This window comes from Ornithorhynchus anatinus, chromosome 2, assembly GCF_004115215.2.
Source record: "Ornithorhynchus anatinus isolate Pmale09 chromosome 2, mOrnAna1.pri.v4, whole genome shotgun sequence".
NCBI lineage: Eukaryota > Metazoa > Chordata > Mammalia > Monotremata > Ornithorhynchidae > Ornithorhynchus > Ornithorhynchus anatinus.
In genome coordinates, this window is record NC_041729.1 from 161,839,654 (window position 1) to 161,861,579 (window position 21,926).

General features: G+C 48.8%; 1 protein-coding gene across 5 annotated transcripts in view; it reads right to left on the minus strand.

Annotated features, from left to right (window-relative positions):
- Positions 1-562: 562 nt before the first annotated feature.
- FGFR1OP2 (FGFR1 oncogene partner 2) overlaps positions 563-21,926 on the minus strand; it is a 29,902-nt gene continuing 8,538 nt past the window's right edge. For 3 of the 5 annotated variants that reach the window (XM_029057116.2, XM_029057095.2, XM_029057102.2), the window contains 5 exons: positions 15,702-15,819; positions 11,561-11,703; positions 8,160-8,273; positions 5,040-5,153; positions 563-2,627 (listed from right to left, as the gene is read on the minus strand). In XM_029057116.2, coding sequence (XP_028912949.1) covers positions 2,487-2,627; positions 5,040-5,153; positions 8,160-8,273; positions 11,561-11,703; positions 15,702-15,819 — 630 coding nt within the window. In that variant the 3' untranslated portion in view covers positions 563-2,486. The remainder of the gene's footprint in view (positions 2,628-5,039; positions 5,154-8,159; positions 8,274-11,560; positions 11,704-15,701; positions 15,820-21,926) is intronic. The other 2 variants (XM_029057106.2, XM_029057107.2) reach the window with 2 other exon arrangements.

Sequence of the window (21,926 nt, forward strand, 5' to 3'; positions counted from 1 at the left end):
GACCGCGTCCAACCCGATCACCTTGTATCTACTCTAGTACGGTTTCTGGAACAGAGTCTGTGCTTAACAGCTACTTTTTCAAAAAGGGGGAGAAGCCTTGAAGACTTTCAGGATTTGGAGAGGAGCCATAAGGATGCCTGGCTTTTATAAAACTGGGTGAGATCTTTCAGCCTGGTAATAATGTTGGTATTTGTTAAGTGCTTACTATGTGTCGAGCACTGTTCTAAGCCCTGGGGGAGATTCAGGGTAATCAGGTTGTCCCACGTGAGGTCACAGTTAATCCTCCTTTTACAGATGAGGAAAATGAGGTGCACAGAAGTAAAGTGACTTGCCCACAGTCACACAGCTGACAGGTGGCAGAGTCAGGATTCGAACCCATGATCTCCGGCTCCCAAGCCCGGGCTCTTTCCACTGAGCCAAACTGTATTCGTGGGAAAGGTAGGCAGGGGCTCTCCCAGAAGCAGTGGCCAACTTAAAAAGCTTCAAGAATCGGGGTCACTGACTAAACTGTTGCCTTATCAGCGCTCAAGGCTAAAACATTTCCTTCGGCATGGCTACGAAGACCATTTTATCAGACATCTTTATTGAGAAAATGCTGACTGTACAACACACATTCCCAGCCATTAATTTATTTCAAGCATTTGCATTAAAAAAATAACAGGTGTGATGGAAAACTCACTACACAACGCAGTGGAAATTCTTCAAAACCCTAAAATAACGTCTGAGGAAAATACAATGTATCTACGGAGGGCAACAGATAAATTAATCCACCGCGTTATTTACAAAAATAAGTACTTATCGAGCAGTGTTCCATGCTAAAACCTCTCAAAGTCTCAGAGAATCGCTGCAGGCTAGATCACACGGAGTATGGCTTATTCTTTTTCCTTCGTCTGGCCGAAGCCTATTCGGAAGAGCTCGTTAGCAACTGGCCTGCCCCGTGGTGATGGTAACGGCCGACCAGCTGCTAGAAGCCAAATCTTTAGGCCGCTCTTAGTTCCCGGCTTTCATTTAACCCCCAGAGTGAGTCACTCAACCCTTTCGATGCCAGAACCTAAGGCCAGGCCGCTGAGTAAATGGCCTCACATTCAGCTTTGGAATGTAGATTTGGTATTAAATTCAAGTGCGCAGTGTGGTTAACATAAACCCCTTATAAGTCAAGGGAAACTAACGCTCCCCAAAGACGCGGCCGCAGACGCAACTCCCCAAATCGCTAGATTTGGTTAAACTGAAGCGGGAAGAGCTACAATATATTCAGATGGATTTTTGATGTCGTTCAACCCTCCCTTCAGTTCTACAGAACGAGTCACGCCGACTAACACCTAATTCTCTGATCGGTGACTGTCACGATCTTTAGGCGGACTTCTTCGCTTGGTGTAGGGGAAACTGCAGACGGGGAAGAAATAACTCGCCGTCTTACTGGACGAAAAGAGGGGAAAGAGCTGACGTCACACGCCCGCGGTCCTCTCCCGAGTCGCCCAGGGTCTGATATTTCAAGCAAACTCGTTTGTCAGTAGTTCAATTTCAAAGTACCTCAGAAGAAAACGAAAACCCACCAACCAAAAACCAAAGTGATTTACCCTTCATCTGCGATGTGTCTGGTGCCTCACCAATGGAATACCTGATCATTTTAATGAAAAAGGGCCTTCGCCATCCTCCAAAATAGGCCTGGGGGGGGGGGGGGGGAAGGTTCTCTACAGATTCAAATGAGCGGATGATTTACTCACACTCTTGTCAGCTCGAGTCCTCTGGCCTTACTTCGTACCATGGACCCCGTAGGGTGGGAATTGGTTAAGGGCTCAAGCGGCAGCTGGGTAGAAGAAAACGCCCCAGATATGTTTTCACGCTGCTCAGAACGATCCGTCTGGAAGTCGAAAGGCGCGTGTAGTTTATCGTCAGCGGACGGGCACCCCCCCCCCCCCACTTGCCTCTGAGCAAAGTCGTGAAGCTTTGCTCCTGAGACGCATAAATCCGTGTTTCCGTTGACCCCTCAATCGCACCTCATACATCCCGTTATCAGTCCCTCCTCATTAACGACGAGAGAAAGTCGGAGAAGCAGTCGGAGACCGATGGGGTCTTGGACTTCCAAGGAATCCCATAAAGCCGTCGATACCGTTTTCCCACAGACTCTTCCGTACGGTGGCTTAGGAGGGATGGGGGCCCGACGGGTATCCGGGGTTGGGGGAAGCCTTCATCTTCCGTCGCCCAAACTCTCCGCCGAGACGTCCGCCAAACCGCAGGTTCGCGCAGCTTCTTTCCGAGCGGGGCCCGGGCCTCGTCTGCCGTACGCAACGACGAGCCACGGTGAGGCGACGGACCCTCGTGTGAAGAGGAGTTGCCATCTGGGAAAACCGTGAGGGGCCGAGGTTTGGAGTCGGAGAGTCAGAGGGAGGAAGGTCCGGACCCGATCTTCCGGGGCTCGGCCGAGCCGGATCCCCGGCCTGGTCGGGAGCGGCGCGGCGGAGGCTCGCTGGGACCTCCCTGGCGCCTCAGCTCTTCCTGGGGCTCAGGTCGCCGCTGGTTACTCGGGCCGACGGGGACGCGCTGCCCTCGGAAGCCTCTTCCTTCTTGAGGTTGAGGAACGATTCTCGGGTTATTTGGAGAATTTCCCTTAAGCCTTTGTTTTCTTGCTACAGGGTGGCGAAACACAAAAGAAAAAGGAGCGGGGTGAGAGGTTTGGGAGGAAAAGCAAAGCGGAAAATAGAGTCTGGAGGGAGAAAAGGGTCTCTAGAAGGACGATAACTGGGCTGCAAGCTGAGCACCGGCTATGGGCCCATTCATTCAACTGTGGTATTTGAGAAGCATCGTGGCTCAGTGGAGAGAGCCCGGGCTTGGGAGTCGGAGGTCGTGGGTTCGAATCCCCAGCTCCGCCGCTTGACAGCTGTGTGACTTTCGGCAAGTCGCTTCACTTCTCTGGGCCTCAGTGACCTCATCTATAAAATGGGGATTAAAACTGTGAGCCCCATGTGATCACCTTGTATCTACCCCAGCGCTTAGAACAGTGCTTTGGACAGAGTGAGCGCTTAACAAATACCACTATTAATAGCAGCTCTGCCACAGTCTGCTGTGTGAGCTTGGGCGAGTCACTTTTCTTCTCTGGGCTTCAGTTCCCTCTGTAAAATGGGGGTTAGGACTCCCCCTTGATTCTATTTAGTTGCCATTGTTTTTACGAGATGTTCTTCCCCTCGACTCTATTTATCGCCATCGTTCTCGTCTGTCCGTCTCCCCCGATTAGACCGTAAGCCCGTCAAACGGCAGGGACTGTCTCTATCTGTTGCCGACTGGTTCATTCCAAGCGCTTAGTACAGTGCTCTGCACAGAGTAAGCGCTCAATAAATACTACTGAATGAATGAATGACTATGAGCTCCACGTGGGACATGGACTGTGTCCAACCCAATTAGCATTTTCCACCCCAGTGCTTAGTACACTGTCTGGCTCATACTAAAGTAAGCACCTAACAGATACCATCAGAGAAAAAATTATAGATGAAGAAATTGAGGCACAGCCCAAGTTAAGTGACTTGGCCGAGGCCGCCCAAGCAGGCGAGTGGTGGAGTAGGGATCGGCCCGGGTAGATTCCACTAAGGCCTGCATCATGATTATTATTATTGGACTCTCCCAAGCGCTTAGTATGGAGCTCTGTACTCAGTAAGCGCTCAATAAATATGATCGAATGAAGTATTTTAAGAATTCGGCTCAGCTGCCAGCTGGCATGGGGGCATCTGTCTTTGTGGCCCTAAGCGGAACAGGTATTTCCTCCATCCCATCCCCCATGGCCACACTTCCTCCTTCCCTAAAGGGGAAACAGGAATAAGTCTCGTTGTGGGTGGGGAATGCCACTGTTTATTGTTGTATTGTACTTTCCCAAGCGCTTAGTACAGTACTCTGCACACAGTAAGTGCTCAATAAATATGATTGAATGAGTTAAATCATGGATGAGGGTACAATTCACGGAGCAGCTTAGCCTAGTACACTCCTCTGCCGCTCACTTCCTCACCGTTCTCGCCTATCCCGCCTTCGACCCCCGGGCCACGTCCTCCCTCCTCACCTCCGCCAAACTCCCTCTCTTCCCCTCTTCAAAGCCCTACTGAGAGCTCACCTCCTCCGGGAGGCCTTCCCACGCGGAGCCCCCTTTCCCTCTGCTCCCCCTCCCCGCCCCACAGCACTTGTCTAGATATGCACATATTTATTATTGTATTTATTTTATTAATGATTTGTAAAGAACTATAATTCTATTTATCTACATTGATGCTATTGATGCCTGTCTCCTTGTTTTGCTGTCTCCCCACTTCTAGACTGTGAGCCCGCTGTTGGGTAGGGATTGTCTCTATCTGTTGCCGAATTGTACTTTCCAAGCCTTAGTACAGTGCTCTGCACACAGTAAGCACTCAGTAAATACGACTGAATGAATGAATAGTGGAAAGAGCAGAAGCCTCGGGTCAGAGGATCTGGATTCTAATTCTGGCAGTCACTTTAATTACTAGTACTACTACTAACTGCAGTATTTATTAAGCACCTATGCGCCAGACACTGAACTAAACACTGGGGGTGGATAAAGGCGACTCAGTTCTTGTTCTGCACGGGGCTCACAGCCTTAATATTTTTTATGGTATCTCTTCAGTGCCTGTACTCTGTGCCAGGCACTATATTAAGAGCAGGGGTAGATAAAAGGTTGGATACAGTCCTTGTCCTACATGGGGCTCCCAGGCTTAATCCCCATTTTACAGATGAGGAAACTGAGGCACAGAGAAGTGACTTGCCCAAGGTCGCTCAGCAGACAAGTGGCGGAGCCGGGATTAGAACCCAGGTCCCCCTGGCTCCCAGGTCCGCACCCTAACAACTAGGCTAGTCTGCTTCCCTTTCCACCTCCACAACTGGCCACCCCGTCCGCTCTCCCCCAGGAGCCGGGTGAGCCGCCTCCCGGTCCCGCTCCGTCCCGGCCGAAAAGCGCCGACAAGCGAAAAGCCGAAAAGGAGGTTGCCTGATAGTCCCGCGGGCTTCAGTCCAGGGTCTGCGACCCTCGCTCCCATTTAAACACTCACTTCCAGTTGAAAGATGCGCTCCTGCTCCTTGCAGCTCTGCTGTTCGTCGATCTCGATGGCCTTCCTCATCACCGCGGCCATTTCGCTAATTTGGTCCACGTGAACCTGCAGTTCCTACGGAAAAACAGAAATGGGGGGGGGGGGGAGAAGGACACCGGGAAATCAATCGGTTTCCTCCTCGCTCTGTTGATCTGAAACGTCTGTGGGCTTGTTCTCGTGGAGAAGCAGCACGGCCTAATGGATGGAGCCCGGACCCGGGAGTCAGGTCACAGGTTCTTAATCCCGGCCCCGCCACATGTCTGCTGTGTGACCTTGGGCACGACACTTCATTTCTCTGGGCCTCAGTTACCTCATCTGGAAAATGGGGATCGAGACTGGGAGCCCCACGTGGGACAGGGACTGTGTCCCACCCGATTTTCTTGTATCCACTCTAGTGCTTAACACAGTGGCCGGCACATAGTAAACGCTTAACAAATACCACTCTTATTATTATTAGAAACTGCACTGGCACTCGGAATGAAATTTTCATTCCACGAGACCCCAGAACACAAGGGCCGAAGCTCAGTCAAAGATGAATACATTATTCCCCGTTGCCGTGTGGGTCTGGACAATCACCAAAACGAACACAATTCAGCAAATGCAGTGGAAATGAAGAAAAAGTATTGGTGAGGGATTTTATTCTCCGTTTCTCTGCATTTCACCAAAGGCCCAAAACTGATGCCAACTTATAGCCCTCTACACTGTAAGCTCATTGTGGGTAGAGAAGGGGTGTACGCACTCTGCTCTGTTATACCCTCCCCCAAGCTCTTAGTACAATGCTCCGCACACAGTAAGCACTTGATAAATACCACTGATTGACTGATTATATGACAAGCTGGGCCAAACGGATGTTTTCTTTCTTCCCTGGCAGCCCATCCTTACTTTTTAAGAGTAGATACGCATTCGTTTGGATGTTTAAAAAATCCTTCAAGGTCTTCTCTGAACTTTTTCTGAATTAACCGGTGCTTTTAAAATTAGCGATATAAGGAACACGCTTAAACTGACCCAAAATCCCCTCAAGGCTTTTACTAAAGTTGAAATTCTGAGCCATTCGTTTTTCCTGACGGAACAAACACCACCAGGGCGTGGACACAATGCCTTATTTATCATTATTATTATATATACATGTACTAATTATAACAATAATGGTATTTTTAAGCACTTACCATGTGCTAGACACTGCACTAAGCTCTGGGGTGGATACCAGCAAATCAGGTTGGACCCAGTCCCTGTCCCACCTGTGGCTCACAGTCTCCATCCCCAGTCTACAGATGAGGTCACTGAGGCCCAGAGAAGTGAAGTGAGTTGCCCAAGGTCACACAGCAGACAAGTGGCGGAGCCGGGATAAGAACCCATGACCTTCTGACTCCCAGGCCCGGGCTTGATCGACTGGACCAAGGTGCGACGGGAGGCCTTTCTTCCTGAATCCCGTCGCTGCATTCTCCCCAACCGCACGTTACGGAAGAACCGATTGTATTTATTAAACGGTCGAGGGGCCAATCCACGAACCGTTCAGGGTGGCTAAGGAATCCAGCTAAACAGGATGGGTGGAGACAGATACCGACGCTCTCGAAGAGAGCACGACGAAGCCTGTCACGGGTGTGAGAAATCGAGACCTCGAATTTGGAATTGGATTTTCAAGGGGGTGAGAGGGGGACGTGTTGACAGCAGGCTTCCTCTAGCTCATGATCCTCTACTTTGGAGTCTGAATTTTCCCAGCTGTCCTCAAGGAAGATATCAACTACCTTTATTCAACCTTCAATAGTATTTATTGAGCGCTTACTATGTGCAGAGCACTGTACTAAGCGCTTGGGATGAACAAGTCGGCAACAGATAGAGACAGTCCCTGCCGTTTGACGGGCTTACAGTCTAATCACAGGCTTACAGTCTAATCGTAGCTGGGCCCCCAGGGGTGGTCTCACTGGGAAGACCTCTAAGATGGGCTCAGTCTCCGTGCGCCCGGCTAGTTCTCCAAAGATCCTTCCCCTTTTTCTGACTACACCTGTGAAAGCGAGGAATGGCCTACTTAAGTGCCACCTGCCATAATAAATCCCAATTATTAGCATTAGAAATTAAAACGATTCAATTCGTTCCAAAAAGAAATAACTGGATACAATCTGGCTGAAATCATTAACGAGAAAGTCTGATGTCCCAAAAAGAGAACTAAAGTACAAAAATATGAAAATTCGTTGTGGGCAGGGAATGTGTCCAGCAAATTTTGTATGGCACTCTCCCAAATGATTAATACAATGCCCCGCACATGAGAAGCGCTCAATAAATACCACTGATTGATAGATTGACCATACAATGTGACTGTCCACCCTTCTGGAGAAACATCTCAGGTTTTCAAAGCAACCAAAGCACGGAAATGAGAAGGCTGACCTCTCGCCGATTCCCAGAGGCCTTGTGGCCTGGAATTCCAAAGATCCACATCCCGCTAGAGCGAAGGGCAGCCGAAATCCCAGCTCATTTTTTTTTTGGTTTAAATGGTATTTGTTAGGCGCTTACTATGTGCCAGGCACCATTCTAAGTGCTGGGGTAGATACAAAGTAATCAGGTTGGACAGTCCATGTCCCACACAGAGCTCACAGTCTTCATCCCCATTTTTACCGATGAGGTCACTGTGGCCCAGCGAAGTGAAGTAATAATGCTAATCGTGGTACTTAAACGCTTACTACGTGACAGGCACTGTATTAAATGCTGGGGTGGGTATCAGCAAATTGGGTTAGACACAGCCCCCGTCTCATGTGGGGCTCACAGTCTCAATCCCCATTTAATAGACGAGGTAACTGAGGCTCAGAGAAGTGGAGTGCCTCGCCCAAGGTCACACAGCAAGCAAGTGGAGGAGCCACGATTAGAACCCAGGGCTTTCTGACTCCCGGTCTGGGCTCTGTCCACTAGGCCGTGCTGCTTCTCCCTTTTGCCTGGCCGCTGCCGACCCGTTCTCGGAACGGAATCGATTTGCATCCTCAACGGTGTTTTGGAAGTCCGTTATAAAGGCAGAATCAAGCAAGACTTTCCCGCCGCCTCCCTCCCCGCCGGCCCGCTCCCCGCCCGAGCCAACTGTTTTTATGAGTGTACATTCTGATCTGAAGCTGGGGTTCTCCTCTCCAGGCGGGGCTGAGCGGCTTCAAGGATGCGACGAGATGCATCAAGCAGGAGTCCTTCAGAGCGGTTCTGGTGAACCGTGTGAATCTGTGGTACAGAGCCATCATACCATTAACACGGACACCATCCCCAAATTCCGGTCAGGGTTAGTTCATGCGTGTTAGCCGGTTTCTTCGTTTCTTGCGGCTGGTTTGGTTTTCAAGATTTCCAAAAAGGCTTCAGTCCAAAATAAAAAAAAAGGGCGCCGCGAATCGGCTTTGAACCAAACTCCCCTCTCCCTCCTCCCCGCTGATTTTTCACCGTGCGGCCACAGAATACGTTTCAGGCCAGGACACGGACATTTACAGCAGAATGGAAAGACCCGAGACGTCTTCGGCCATCGAGACGAAAAAGAAAAATCGATTGAACTAGATTCCCAGGCCTGCCGTCAAAATTCGGCTCGGTATTAAACCGTTCCTTCTTTGGAAAAGATCAAAATCAAAACACCGAAGTGGGTTAGTGAGAATTAGTAACAAGTAATCAAAAGAACATTCTATACGGTTTTTAAAAAAAGGGTTTTTGAGGGAATGCTTGACTATTTTCAACATTTGAAAGGTGTAGAAAGATGGGTAAAACCTCCCTGACGAGCACACCCTTGACTTACTCTCAATCAGTCGTATTTACTGAGTGCTTACTGGGTGCACAGTACTGGACTAAGCGCTTGGAAGAGCACAATATAGCAATATTTCATTCGATAGTATTTACTGAGCGCTATGTGCAGAGCACTGTACTAAGCACTTGGAATGTACAATTCGGCGACAGATAGAAACAATCCCTGCCCAATGACGGGTTCACGGACTCATTTCCCTGTCCACAGTGAGTTTACAGTCCGGAGGGGAAGACAGACATCAATGTAAATTATAGATATGTACCAAAAAGTACATATCTAAAAGTACAGAGTATAAAAATCAACTTTGTTTAATCATCTGTGTCCCTCTTCTGTAGACATCTCTCCCACCAGAAAGCTTTAGATGCTCAGCTAATTTAAAATCCGCCTAATCGGCCCTCCACGATCACTTTGGGACCTCACAGAAATTAGATTAGTCTCATCAGGCATTTCACTTCAACTCATCTTCCATTTTTCCAAAAGAAAACTAGAGAAACCAACAAGAGCTGGGTTGAACTCATTACGATATCTTACAAAGACTTCACCCCGGCAGGTGGATCTTATGTTCGAATAGACTTGTTTTTGAGACGATTTCAGATTGCGATTGGAACGGTAACACTTTGTTAGAGAAGCCATGTGGCACAGTGGAAAGAGCCAGGGCCTTTCACGCCTACTAATCCTATTGTATGCTCTCTCCCAAGCTCTCAGTACAGTGCTCTGTACATAATAGAGAAGCAGCGTGGCTCAGTGGAAAGAGCCCGGGCTTGGGAGTCAGAGGTCATGAGCTCGATGAGTTCGAATCCCAGCTCTGCCACTTGTCAGCTGGGTGATTGTGGGCAAGTCACTTCACTTCTCTGGGCCTTAGTTACCTCATGTGTCAATTGGGGATTAACTGTGAGCCTCACATGGGACAACCTGATTACTTTATCTACCCCAGCGCTTAGAACAGTGCTCTGCATATTGTAAACACTTAACAAATACCAACATTATTATAATAGGTGTCCCCAAACATACTCCAGATTGCCAGCTTTGGAGAAAAGAAAAAAAGCCCATGTTAATTTTCTGGTCCCTTGGGTCCATGACTCCATGGCAACTGAGGTTACCTAGTAACCGTGTTTCCTCAACTGGGAACAGCATCTAAGAGGGAGAGTTGCGTTGAAAAAGCTTTTCTTTTTCCGATTAAATTCCTCTACCTCTGTATCAGAAATTCCAGGTTCCCCCTTTCCTACCCTCTGATCGACACATCTGTTTTTAATTTATCTGTTTCCTTTAATGTTGGTCTCCCCCTCTAGACCTCAAGCTCTTTGTGGGCAGAAAGTGTGTCTACCAAGTGTCCTTTCCCAAGTGCTTAAAACAATGCTCTGCACACAGTAGGCCTTCAAAAAATACCACTGACTGATTAGTGTTGAATATTGCCCTGTGACTAAGTCTGATTTTAGTTAGGGCTCCACTTTTAAGGTTTCCCAAAATGTTTTAAAAAAATGCGATCAGAGAGCTATAATGCACGATCGATATTTACAAACCCTCACGCCTTATACAAACCGAATTTTGAACCAAGAAGATTTATCCTTGTTGTGGCTATCACAAAATGCTCCCGGGAACGACTGAAATTTTGTAAGATAGGTTTTTTTTTTTAAGATAGGAAGTTGATCATAAAATAACGGTCGTGCACATATATATACACATATATACACAAATATACTTATATATCTAGATTGCCTATCTAGATCGACATCTAGTATTTATAATCTAGATTTAGAGATAAATAGTTGATCATGAAAGAATGGTCGTGCATATATGTCTATAAATACAAATATACTTATATATCTAGGTAGGCAATTTAGAGTGACATCTAGTATTTATAATCTAGATTTAGAGATAAATAGTTGATTATAAACCAATGTTCGTACATATATATATATACACACACACACACACAAATACATTTATATATCTAGACAGGCAATCTAAATAGAAATCTAGTATTTATAGTCTAGATTTAGAGATAGTTGATCATAAAAGAGTGGCTGTGCATATATGTCTATATATAAATACAAATATACTTATAAGTCTAGATAGGCAATTTATAATCTAGATTTAGAGATAGTTGATTATAAAATAATGGCAGTGCATATATAAATACAAATACACATATTTAGAGAGGCAATCTACATAGATATCTAGTATTTAAAGTCTAGATTTAGAGATAAATTGCTGATGATGAAAGAATGGTCGTGCATATATGTATGTACATAAATACAAATATACTTATATATCTGGAAAGGCAATCTAGATAGGTATCTAGTATTTATAATCTAGATTTAGAGATAAAGAGAGAGGGTTGTCCTTTGTAACTGTGACACCGATGACAATGAAATTCACCTAGGAGTGCCTATGTGGCTGACAAGGTCAATGTGGGAATCCAGGCCACATTCCGTACACAAAAAGGTTGTGTTGTTGGGCTTTCCGCTTGCCGCCCCCTGGAACTATTTTCTCATTTGCCTTCCTGGAGATAAGGACTGGTGGCGGGGGGATGAAAAGAAAGGATGGAAGGAGATCCCGGAGTTGAAAGAACGGCGGGTTCCGTGAGTTGCCTCTTGGTTTGAAATTCTTGATTTTTCCTTCGGGATTTTTGACTTGACATAACCCAAACCCAGCCCGGAAAAATTGGACCCGGGGCCCCCGATCCATCGGAAGCCGTCCGGTTTGCGCCGAGGCAACCTATTACCTTAGAATGCTGCTCTTTCAACTTCATGACTATGCCCGGGTCGTCTTTTTTGCTGGCCATCAGCAGTCGGAACATGTGCTCCCGGTACTTGCTCATAATGAGTTCCAAGGCAGACTGGTGTTCTTCGAGGGAGGTTCGTAACTCTACCAACGAAAGCCCAAAGCACAGAAAACTGGATTCAGAGTTTCCATCATCATCAGAAGAAGGACGATGGCATTTGTAAAGGGGGAACTCTGTGCCAAGCACTGTTCTACGTGCTGGGGTGCCCCGAAGGTCATCGGGTTGTCCCACTTGGGGCTCAAAGTCTCAATCCCCACTTTCCAGATGAGGGAACTGAGGCCCAGAGAAGTGAAGTGGCTTGCCCAAAGTCACACAGCAGACACGTGGCGGAGCCGGGATTAGAACCCGTGACCTTCCGACTGCCAGGCCCGGGCTCTAGCCACTCCGCCATCCTCCTTCAATAGAGGGAAAATACCGCAAAACTTCCAAGAGGTTAAAGAGAAAAATAGCTGAATGATGATCTGCACAGTACCGCTCCTAGAGAGATCAAAGAATTTCCTGGAGAAAGAAGATACTCTGAGCCTCAGAGAACTGACCCAAAGGTAACTTAATAATGATGTTATTTGTTAAGCACTTAGTACATGCCAAGCGCTGTTCTGAGCGCTGATTTAAAAAAATATTTTTAGAGACTTGAAAAAAAAACCTTGGGTCAAACTCCTCTAAAAGGGAATTAAATCCCATTTTGTTGGATCCTGATTGTTCACTCTCTGAATCATCTTCAGAACCTATTTATGTGTTAGTACTTATTCTTACATAACCTCCTATTTTGCTGAGCAGAATCCTCATTTATATAGGGTTAATTTATTCATTCATTCAATAGTATTTATTGAGCGCTTACTATGGGCAGAGCACTGGACTAAGCGCTTGGAAAGTACAATTCGGCAACAGATAGAGACAATCCCTGCCCAGTGACGGGCTCGCAGCCTAATCGACGGGCTTACAGTCTGATCGGTCTAATCAGTCTAGTCTAATCCTATTTGAGTCCATTTCAGCGCTACGGTCTTCTGGATTTTCATGTTACCATCCTTTTTCTGATTATGTCGCTAATATTGCCAAGAGAATATTTTATAACCCTCAAGAGAGAAGCAGCGTGGCCTAGATGGGCCTGGGAGTCAGGAGACCTGACTTCTTAAACCCACTCTCACCATTTCCCTACTGGGGGACCTGGAGCAAGTCGCTTAACTTCTCTCTGCCTACCGTCGTCTCGTGGCTAGAGCGTGGTACTGGGTTCTAATCATGACTCCACTATGAGTTTGCTGTGTGACTTTGGGCAAATCACTTTGCTTCTCTGTGCCTCAGTTACCTCATCTGTAAAATGGGGATTAAGATTGGGAGGCTAATGTGGGACGGGGACTGTGTCCAACCCAGTTACCTCATATTCATTCATTCATTCAATAGTATTTATTGAGCGCTTACTGTGTGCAGAGCACTGGACTGAGCGCTTGGAATGGACAATTCGGCAACAGATAGAGACCATCCCCGCCCAATGACGGGCTCACAGTCTAATCGGGGGAGACGGACAGACAAATACAACACAACTTAATCACGTTAAGTAGAATTAAGGGGATGGACACCTCATTAACAAAATAAATAGGGTAATAAAAATATAGACAAATGAACACAGTGCTGAGGGGAGGGGAAGGGAGAGGGGGAGGAGCAGAGGGAAAGGGGGGAAAGGGGGCTTAGCTGAGGGGAGGTGAAGGGGAGAAGGGGGAGCAAGCAGAGGGTGGATGGGGAGCAGAGAGGGAGCAGTGCCTGGCACATAGTAAGTGCTTAACAAATTTAACAACAACAATAATACTAATTATAATAATAATAGTTGCCTAATCTGTAAACCGGGAATCAAATACCTGTCCTCCTTTCCTTCCCTCTTAGACTGTGAGCCCCATGTAGGACAGAGACAGTGTCTGACCTTATTACCTTGTCCCTTTCCCAGCAATTAGAACAGGGCTGGGGACATAATAAATGCTTAGTAAATACCACAGTGATTATTATGATTAATATGTTATTTACATAGCAATTGTCTGTCCTTCCCCCAGACTGTAAGGCTGTTGTGAAATAATTATTATGATGATTAATAGATCATTCACACGCAATTGTCTGTCTCCCCCTCAAGGCCGTAAGGCCGTTGTGGGCAGGCTACGTGTCCGTTTATTGCTATTATTGTGCTCTCCCAAGCGCTTAGTTCAGTGCTCTGCACACAGCACTCCCTCAGTTCATTGAAGGAATCGAAAATGCAATAGTATCATCTGAAGTTTATTTAAAAAAGCAAATGCTCCAAAATTACACTTTGCATTCAAATAATGAAATCTAATGGGCACCACATTGGAGAAGCAGCGTGGCCTCGTGGATAGAAGCCGGAATTAGGAGTCAGGAGGACCTGGGTTCTAATCCAGCCTCTGCTACTTGTCTGCTGCGTGACCTGTGACCTGGGCACGGCACATCTGTATGTCTCTGGAATTTATTTGTTTACATTCGTGTCTGTCTCCCCTCTGGACTGTGAGCTCGCTGTAGGCAGGGGATGTGTCTGTTGTTGTATTGTACTTTCCCAAGAGCTTAGTACAGTGCTTTGCACGCAGTAAGCACTCAATAAATATGATTGAATGAATGGGCCTCAGTTTGCTCACCTGTAAAATGGGGATTAAGACTGGGCACCCCATGTGGGACAGGGACTGTGTCCAACATGACTAGCTTGTATACCCAAATCCGCATCTCCTGCCCTGATCTCTCTCCTTCTCTGCAGTCTCGCATCTCCTGCCTTCGAGACATCTCTACGTGGATGTCCTCCCATCACCTCCAACTTTACGTGTCCAAAACGGAGCTCCTTATCTTCCCGCCCAAACCCTATCCTTCCCCTGACTGTCCCATCACTGAAGATGGCACCACCATACCCTATTTTTTTTGTTAATGCCGTGTCCATCCCCTTGATTCTATTTATCTTGATAATTTTTGTTTTTGGTTTGTTCTGCAGTCTCCCCCGTTTGGACTGTCAGCGCCTCAGTGGGCAGGGATTGTCTCTATCTGTTGCCCAACTGCACATTCCAAGTGCTTAGTACGGTGCTCTGCACATAGTATGCGCTCAGTACTATCGAATGAATGAATCCCTCCTGTCTCACCAGCCCATAACGATGGCGTTATCCTTGATTCTCTCTCCTTCAACCCCCATCTCCAATCCATCCCGAAATCCTGTCGGCCCCACCTTCACAACATCGCTAAAATCTGCCCTATCCTCTCCATCCAGAGCGCTACCACATTAATCCAATCACAGGCCCTATCTCACTTGGGTGACCGCAGCAGCCTCCCGGCTGACCTCCCAGCCTCCTGTCTCTCCCCACTCCGGTCCATACGCCACTCTGCTGCCCAGAGCATTTTTGGACAAAAACATTTAGGACGTGTCAGCCCCCCCCTCTCAGAAAACTCCAGTGGTTGCCCATCCACCCCCGCATCCAACAAAAACTCCTCACCATCGGCTTTAAAGCCGTCCACCACCTTGCCCCTTCCTACCTCACCTCGCTTCTCTCCTCCTCCAACCCAGCTCGCACACTTCGCTCCTCTAGGGCCGCCGACCCCCTCACTGGGGCTCCGTCTCACCCGTTTCGCCGCCGACCCCTGGCCCACGTCCCGCCTCTGGCCTGAAACTCCCCTCCACCCCTCCCAAGCCTCGTCGAAGGCCCATCTCCTCCAAGAGGCCTTCCCAGACTCAGCCCTGCTTTTCCTCATCTCCCACTCCCTTCTGCGTCCCCCTGACTTGCTCCCTTTTGCTCTTCCCCCTCTCCCAGCCCCTCATGTCCCTATCTGTCATTTTATTTATTTGTATTGATGTCTGTCTTCCCTGCTCTAGACTGGGAGCTCGTGGTGGGGAGGGAAACGTGTCTGTTTATTGTTGTATTATACTCTCCCAAGCGCTTAGTACAGTGCTCTGCACACAGTAAGGACTCAATAAATAAGACTGAATGAATGAGTACCCCAGGGTTTAGTCCAATGCCAGGCCCTTAACAAATGCCATTACAAAAACCAAAACAAAAAAAGTTACGCTCATAGCAGAAATGGCTTTACTTTGCTAAAGATATTAAAGTCTCACCTTTATTCTCTTGCTGCAGCTGTCGGATTTGCCTGTTCTCCTGCTGGATCCCCATCACTAATGTGGAACGCGGCCTGTGTCTTGCCACTTCGTTAAGTTCTTGAATTTCTTCCTGGTACTAAGGGCAAGAGTCCAAAAGAAAAAAACAAAAGTCTAGTAACCGGGCACATGTAATGTTCATAAGTACTTTATTTAAAAAGAGAAAAAGTGACCAAAACCCTCGTTTTGCACTTATTTTCAAAGGGGCTGTTGGTACAGAAGCATTGTCGCTCAGTGGAAAGAGCCTAGGCCTGGGAGTCGGAAGGAGCTGGGTTCTAATCCCGGGTCCACCACTTGACTGCTGAGTGACCTTGGACAAGTCACTTCACTTCTCGGGGCCTCAGTTACCTCATCTGTCAAATGGGGATGGAGACTGTGTCCAACCCGGTTAACTCGTATCTACCCCAGTGCTCAGTACAGTGCCTGGCACGTAGTAAGCACTTAAAAGCACACTTAGAAGCAGCGTGGCTCAGTGGAAAGAGCACAGGCTTAGGAGTCAGAGGTCACGGGTTCTAAGCCCAGCTCCGCCACCTGTCAGCTGTGTGACTTTGGGCAAGTCACTGGACTCCTCTGGGCCTCAGTGACCTCATCTGTAAAATGAGGATGAAGACTGTGAGCTTCACGTGGGACAACCTGATTACCCTGTATCTACCTCAGCGCTTAGAACGGTGCTCAGGACGTAGTAAGCGCTTAAATACCAACATTATTATTATTATTATTAAAAAAGCTCTAAGTCATTCAATATACTCACAGACTGTAAGCTCCTTATGGGCAGGGAATATATCTACCAACTATGTTGTACTCTCCCAAGGGATTAGTACAGTACTCTAAATAAATAATAATTACAATAAGGTTGGCATTTGTTAAGCACTTACTATGTGCCAAGCACCGTTCTAAGCACTGGGGGAGATACAGGGTCATCAGCTTGTCCCAAGTGAGGCTCACAGTCTTCATCCCCATTTTACAGATGAGGGAACGGAGGTGTAGAGAAGTGAAGTGACTTTCCCAAGGTCACGCAGCCGACAAGGGGCAGAACCGCGATTAGAACCCATGACCTCCGACTCCCAAGCCCGGGCTCTTTCCACTGAGCCACGCTACAGTGCTCAATAAATACCACTGGCTGATTATGCCATAGGGAAACATGGAAGAAAGAGTGCGAGAGGGAGGTGCAGAGGAAAGGTTTAGTCTCGAATACTTGTTTCGGAAGAGAGAACTCCAAAACGTACAAAGGAAAAGCTTGCCTGCATTCACTAGTCACTACGTCTCTTCGGTCATTAAGTCACTCCCAAGTTCCAGAGAAAGCCGATTATCCCATCCTTTACTATCTACCATACAGTTCTCCCGGCTAACCTCGGTTTCGATGAGCCTAGCGACGGCCCCCTCCACGTGGAAGCCTCGCCCCCTTCTACCTCGCCTCAACTCTCCGTCTACAACCCAGCCCGCACACTTTGCTCCTCTAGTGCTCACCTTCCTCCCGTGCCTCCATCTCACTTGTCACGCACTGACCCCTCACCCACGTCCTCCCTCTGGCCCGCAACGCCCTCCCTCCTCAAATCCCACAGACAACTGCTCTCCCCACCTTCAAAACCTTACTGAAGGCCCACCTCCTCCGAGAGGCCTTCCCTGCCTAAGCCCCACTTTCCCTCATCTCCCCCTCCCTTCTGCGTCACCCTGACTTGCTCCCTTTCCTCTTTCCCCTCCTCCCAGCCCCACAGCACTCATGTTCACATCTGACATTTTATTTATTTATATCGACGTCTGTCTCCTCCACTCCAGACTGTGAGCTCGTTGTGGGCAGGGAATGTGACTGCTTATTGTTGCCTTTTCCTCTCCCAAATGCTTAGCTGGGAAGCAGTGGCTCGGTGGAAAGAGCCCGGGTTTGGGAGTCAGCGGTCACGGGTTCGAATCCCGGCTCTGCCACTTGGCAGCTGTGTGACTGTGGGCAAGTCACTTCACTTCTCTGTTCCTCAGTTACCTCATCTGTATAATGAGGATTAACTGTGAGCCTCATGAGGGACAACCTGACTACCCTGTATCTCCCCCAGCGCTTAAAACAGTGCTCTGCATAACAAAGCTTAACAAATACCAACATTATTATTACTGGTACAGCGCTCTGCACACAAGAAGACCTCAATAAATACAACGGAATGAATTACGTTGTATCTACCCCAGTGCTTAGAACAGTCCTTGGCACATAGTAAGTGCTAAACGACCATCACAATTATTATTATTACTTCTTGCCCCTAATGACCTCTGTGGTCACCTACTTTGTCGATAAATGGAAACTGTTAGGCGTGGTCTCCCTAAAATCTAGTGAATAGAACATAGGCCCGGGAGTCAGAGGACCTGGGTTCTATTCGCGGCTCCGCCACTGGTCTCTCGTGTGACCTTAGACAAGTCGCTTCACTTCTCTGGGCCTCAGTTCCCTCATCTGTACAATGGGGATAAAGACCGAGCGCCCCGTGGGGGTCACGGACTGTGCCCAACCTGATCAGCTGGCATCTACCGCAGCGCTTGGTACAGTGCCCAGCACATAGTTTGCACTTGAGTACCATAAAAGAAAATGAATCTCCTCCGCTTCTCTGTAGCCTCTTTCTCTTCCAGCCTCTGCAACTCTCCTGTGCTCTCCAGCGGTGTCTCAAGAAATCTCCTGCCTCCTCTCTAATTCTATCCCCTCCAACCTGCATTTCTGATCCCTTCTCACCTTATCAAAGCAATTGCCTCCTTCCTTCTTTTATTTGTTTATTTTTTATAGTATTTGTTAAGCACTTACTATGTGCCAGGTCCTAAGAGCTGGGGTAGGTCCAAACTAATCAGGTTGGACACAGTCCCTGTCCCACATGGGGCTCACAGTCTTCACTCCCATTTCACAGGTGAGGTCCCTGAGGCACAGGGATGTCAAGCAACTTGCCCAAGGTCACACACAGCAGACAAGTGGCAGGGCTGGGATCAGAACCCAGATCCTTCTAACTCCCAGTTCTGTGCTCGACCCACTCCTTCTTGCTTCCTGGGACACCATCTTCAACCTCTCACTTTCCAAAGGCTTCTTCCCCGCTGCTTTCAAGCACGCCGATGTATCCGCTAGCCTAAAAAACCCCGCCCGTGATCCCATGACTCCCTCCAGTTATCGTCCATCTCCCTGCTGCCATTCCTGTTCCAGTTCCTTCAGCAAGTTGTCTACACTCAACTTCCTCTTCTCCAATTCTCTCCTCGACCCCCAATGATTTGGCTTCCAGCCCCTCTACTTGCTCTCTTCCAATTCTCTCCTAGACCCCTAATAATTTGGCTTCCAAGCGCTCTATTTGCTCTCCTCGACCCCTTCCAATCTGGTTTCCGTCCCCTTCTCTCCACAGAAACTGCCCTCTTTAAGGTCACCACCGATCTCCTTTCTGTCGAATCCAGAAGCCTCTGCTCCCTCCGAATCCTCCTCGACCTCTCGGCTGCCTTAGACGCTGTCCACCACCCCCTTCTCCCGGAAACGTCATCCAACCTCGGCTTCACCGACGCCGTCTTCTCCTGGTTCTCCTCTTATCTCTCTGACCGTTCATTCATTCATTCAATAGCACTTATTGAGCGCTTGCTATGTGCAGAGCACTGTACTAAGCGCTCGGAATGTACAAATCGGCAACAGATAGAGACGGTCCCTGCCCTTTGACGGGCTCTGCCTCCCACCAACTCTGGGGGGTCCTTCAAGGTTCGGTCCTGGGTCCCCTCCTCCTCTCCATCTCCACCCAGTCCCTTGGAGAACTCATCGCTCCCATGGCTTCAACTCCCACCTCGACCCGTGGACGATTCCCAAATGTCCAGAAGCAGCGTGGCGTGGTGGAAAGAGCCCGGGCTTGGGAGTCAAAGGTCATGGGCTCGAATCCCGGCTCTGCCACTTGTCAGCTGTGTGACTGTGGGCAAGTCACTTCGCTTCTCGGTGCCTCAGTGACCTCATCTGGAAAATGGGGATTAAGTGTGAGCCTCGCATGGGACAACCTGATGACCCTGTATCTCCCCCAGCGCTTAGAACAGTGCTCTGCACAAAGGAAGCGCGTAACAGATACCAACATTATCATCTCCAGCCCGGACCGCTCTCTCCATCTCTGCAGGAATGTCCCGCCGACACCTCACACCTGACAGGACCAAAACAGAGCTCCTCATCTCCCCACTTATACCCTACCCTCCCCCGCCATCTTTCCCGTCACTGTAGACAACACCGCTGCCCACCCCATCTCACGCGCCCCTAACCTTGGTATTAATCCTCGACTCGTCGCTCTCATTCATCCCACATATTCAATCTGTCACCAAATCCTGCTGGGATTCACTTCACGGTTGCTCTAAAATCCAGTCACCTTCCCATCCAAACTGTTCCACACTGATCCAAGCACTCTTCAGTTGCTGCCTCAGCCTCCTCGCTGACGTCCCTGCACCCCATTTCGCCCATCTCCGGTCCACGTGCACAGGGTAAGCGCTCAATAAACACTACCGATGATATTTCACTCTTCTGCCCGAGTCATTCTTCTCAAAGTTCAATCCCTATTCCCCAGTCCTCGCGAACCTCCAGTGGTTGCCCATCCATGTTCACGACATCGTTAAAATCCGCCCTTTCCCCCCATCCAAACGGCAACTGCGTTAATCCAAGCGCGCTTAGAACAGTGCGTGGCACATAGCAAGCGCTTAACAAATACCATCACTATTATCATCCTATCAGCGTCCTGATGCAGAGGACCTGGGTTCTAATCCCGGCTCGGCCACCTGCCATCTGTTTGACCACGGGCAAGTCCCTTCACTTCTCTGCGGCTCAGTTCCCTCTCCTTTCCCTCTGCATCTACTTATTCGATCCCGAGTAGTAGCCTGCATCTACCCCAGAGCAAAGTACAGTGCCTGGCACATAGTAAGCACTTAATAATAATAATAATAATGTTGGTATTTGTTAAGCACTCACAATGTGCAGAGCACTGTTCTAAGCACTGGGGTAGATACAGGGTCATCAGGCTGTCCCACGTGAGGCTCACAGTCTTAATCCCCATTTTACAGATGAGGTAACTGAGGCACAGAGAAATTAAGTGACTTGCCCACAGTCAGCTGACAAGTGGCAGAGCCGGGATTCGAATCCATGACCTCTGACTCCCAAGCCCGGGCTCTTTCCACTGAGCCACGCTGCTTCAACATTAAAAATAAAAACGAAAAGCAGGATAATTTGGAAACGTTTGCGCTGCCAGAGAGTCCATACTCCCACTCCAGTCAGCCAGTGGTATTTATTAAGCGTTTACTGTGGGCAGAGCACTGTATTAAGCACGTGGGGTAGATACCGTATGTGTCTATATGTATTAAGAACAATAAGCAGACATTCCCTGCCCGCAACGCGCTTACAGTCTAGAAGAGGAGACAGACATTAGCAGAAATAAATGACAGATATGGACATTAGTGTCGTGGGGCCGGGAGGAGGGGAGAGGAAAGGGAGCGAGTCAGGGCGACGCAGAAGGGAGGGGGAGATGAGGAAAAGTGGGGTTCGGTCCGGGAAGGCCTCTTGGAGGAGACGGGCCCTCGATAAGGCTCGGAAGAAGGGGAGAGGAATGGTCTGTGGGATTTGAGTCATGACCCCCCCGACCCCTTCTTGGCTCCCTAACCTCCCCGCCCCCGGCTTTTTAGGGGATCTCCTAAAGCGCTCGCGGGGTGCCAGGCCCTGTGCTAAGCGCCGGGGTGGATCCGCCTTAATCAGGACGGACCCGGTCCCTCCCCGGCTCACCGGGGGCTCCCGGTCTCAATCCCCCTTTGGCAGAGGGGGGAACGCAGGGCCCAGAGAAGTGAAGTGACTGGCCCCAAGTCACCCAGCGGAGAAGCGGCAGAGGCGGCATTGGAACCCAGGTCCTTCTGACTCCCAGGCCCGGGCTCTTTCCACTGAGCCACACTGCTTCTTCCCCTTTCCCCGTCTTCCTCTCCTTCCTTATGCCCGTCCTTCCTCCCAGCCTTCTCCCCCCACCAATCTCCCCTCTCCCCATCTTCTCCCTCCTCCCCGGTCTCCCCTTCTTCCTCCCCTCCCCCTTTTCCCACCAGCCCCCCTTCTTTTTCTCCCTTCCTCCCCCTTCTTTCCCAACCCCCTTCCCAATTTTCCCCCATTCCCTCTCCTGTCCCTCCTCCTCCCTCCCAATCCTCCCCTTCCCCTTCTCCCTCAATCTCCTTCCGACCGCACGCCCCCTC